The following is a 2,471-nucleotide window of genomic DNA, read 5'->3' as shown; positions in this document are numbered from 1 at the left end:
GCAGCAAAGTCCACCCAGTGGCCGTCCTGCAGCAGCAGCAGCACCAGCAAGTGCACCAGCAAGTGCACCAGCAAGTGCACCAGCAAGTGCGCCAGCAAGTGCAGCAGCAGCAGCAAGTGCAGCAGCAGCAGCAAGTGCAGCAGCAGCAGCAAGTGCAGCAGCAGTGCAGCAGCAGCAAGTGCAGCAGCAGCAAGTGCAGCAGCAGCAGCAGCAGCAGCAAGTGCAGCAGCAGCAGCAGCAGCAAGTGCAGCAGCAGCAAGTGCAGCAGCAGCAAGTGCAGCAGCAGCAGCAGCAAGCTGCTGCCTCTTTCATTCTGCTGACAAGGGGAAGCTAAGAAGCAAAAGGGGAATTGGAGGAAAGAGCAGCAGCAAAAGACTGACTGGAGAATTGCAAGAAGGACTTCCTGCAAGATTGTAAACAGCAAGTGACATGATGCAGCAAAAGACAGAAACAACCAGCAGCAAAACGCGGCGCCCCATGTGCCGCCTAATCGCCTTCAGCTGCAGCGCAACACCCACACACTGCTGCTGCTGCTGCTGCCGTTGCTACTGCTGCTACTGCCGTTGCTTTTGCTGCTGCTGCTGCTGCTACTGCTGCTACTGCTGCTACTGCTGTTGCTTTTGTTGCTGTTGGTGCTGCTGCTGCTGCTGCTGCTGCTGCTGCTGCTGCACACCTGGAGGTACTGCCCCCAGGTGTCGATTGCGAGCCCCAGGCCCGTGACGAGCAGCAGCAGCAAAGTGTTGTGTTTGTTTTCGACTTCGTGGAGGGTCTGGAGGATTTGCGTGTGGTTGAAGGGCCCGAGGTGCTGCTGCTGCTGCAGCAGCTGCTGCTGCTGCTGCAGCAGCACGTCCGCTGCAGTGTCGAAGCCCCAGAGGCCCCCCGGCTTCGTCAACGCCCCCAAATATATGTCTGGAAACCCCACAGCCTTCAGAGTCCAGCCCCCGAAGAAAAAGCTGCTGCTTTGAATTAAAGTTAAACAAAAACAAGCAGCAGCAACAAGTTGAGCACAAGCTCTTTCTCGTTTGCTGCGGAGGCGGGAGTCGGGGGCCCCGGGGGTGCGCAGCAGCAGCAGCGTGCGCGGCGCGCCGCTGCGCTTCCCGCTGCTGCTGCTGCTGCTGCTGCTGCTGCTGCTGCTGCGCTGCAGCAGCGCGCCGCGGCGGGAAGCAGCAGCAAGCGGGTGCAGCACGGCGCGGACCAGGTGCAGCAAACAAATGAAGACGAAGCAGCAAAGCACTCCCCGCAACACGAACTGCTGAATAGATTCATTTATAAAAGAAAAAAACCAACCCAAGTAGGCCTTTTGCTGCGGCAGCAGCAGCAGCGGGTGCCCGTAGAACGGGGGGTACCGCAGCTGCGAGAAGATCTCCGGCTGCAGCTGCAGCAGCAGCAAATGAAATCCAACAAACACATAACACGCCAGCAGCAGCTCCCCAGTCAGTTCGTACAGACCGCCCCCCCTGCTGCTGCTCCTGCTGCTGCTCCTGCTGCTGCTCCTGCTGCTGCTGCTGCTGCTGCTGCTGGCCGCCGCGGCGTCGCCGCAGACCGCCAGCGAGCCCCCGGAGAGGTGTCTTTTGCTGCAGTCTTTTTTCTTTTTTCTTTTTTCTTTCTTTTCTTTTATTTCTTTTATTTCTTTTGTTATTTCTTTTGTTATTTCTTTTGTTTCTTTTATTTCTTTTATTTGCTTCAAAGACTTCTCCGAAAAATCTGTCGCAGCAGAATCGTCGGTGGTGCAGAGGGCGCTGGCGGGAGACGCGGGAAGAGAGGGCGAAGTAGCAGCAGCAGCAGCAGCAGCAGCAGCAGCAGCAGCAGCAGCGGGGGAGGGGGTGGGCGAGGGCCTGGGTGACCGCCGCATTTTAGCAGCAGTAAATTCGAACCCGCTGCTGCTGCTGCTGCTGCTGCTGTTGCTGCTGCTGCTGTTATTGCTGCTGCTGCTGCTGCTGCTGCAGGGCTGATCGGGAGTTGAGGTGTACGTACACCGGGATGGCAGCTGCTGCAGGCGGCCAAACCCCGAGGCGTAGACCCTAAACCCTAAACCCTAAACCCTAAACGCTGCAATTTAATTCATTTAATGGAAGAAGTAAAATAAAAGAAATGGCGAAGACAGGAGGCCGAGACGCCTGCAGCAAAAAGGCAAAAAGCAAATTAAATGCCTTCTCTAAAAACAAAAAAGAAAAAGAAAAAGAAGAAGAAAAAGAAAATAAAAGAAATAAGAAACATCCAACCAGCCCAAACCCTTTATTTTATTTAACTTCCATTGAAGGCGCCAGCAGCGGAGCGGAGGCAGCAAATAAAGACAAGTACGAATTAGCTGCTCTTGGCTTGTCTCCTGCTGGGAACGAGGAGACAAACGAAGCAGCAGCAGCAGCAGCAGCAGCAACAGCAGCAGCAGCAGCAGCAGCAGCGGCTGCTGCTGCTGCTGCTGCCGCTGCTGCTGCTGCTGCAGCTGCTGCTACAGCTGCCGCGGCAGCAGC

General features: G+C 56.1%; 1 protein-coding gene across 1 annotated transcript; it reads right to left on the bottom strand.

The window, feature by feature from the left end:
* Window positions 1-496: 496 nt before the first annotated feature.
* Window positions 497-1,852, bottom strand: ETH_00012550 (uncharacterized protein; the record flags this gene model as incomplete). Its single annotated transcript, XM_013373044.1, has 1 exon — window positions 497-1,852. One exon carries the CDS (start codon window positions 1,850-1,852, stop codon window positions 497-499), a length of 1,356 nt encoding a protein of 451 aa, XP_013228498.1.
* Between the last annotated feature and the right edge of the window lie 619 nt (window positions 1,853-2,471).

The sequence above is a fragment of the Eimeria tenella genome, genomic scaffold, assembly GCF_000499545.2.
Source record: "Eimeria tenella Houghton genomic scaffold, Eth_scaff119, whole genome shotgun sequence".
NCBI classification, from domain to species: domain Eukaryota; phylum Apicomplexa; class Conoidasida; order Eucoccidiorida; family Eimeriidae; genus Eimeria; species Eimeria tenella.
The sequence above is the reverse complement of the archived record's forward strand: the minus strand, read 5'-3'. Positions and strand labels throughout refer to the sequence as shown.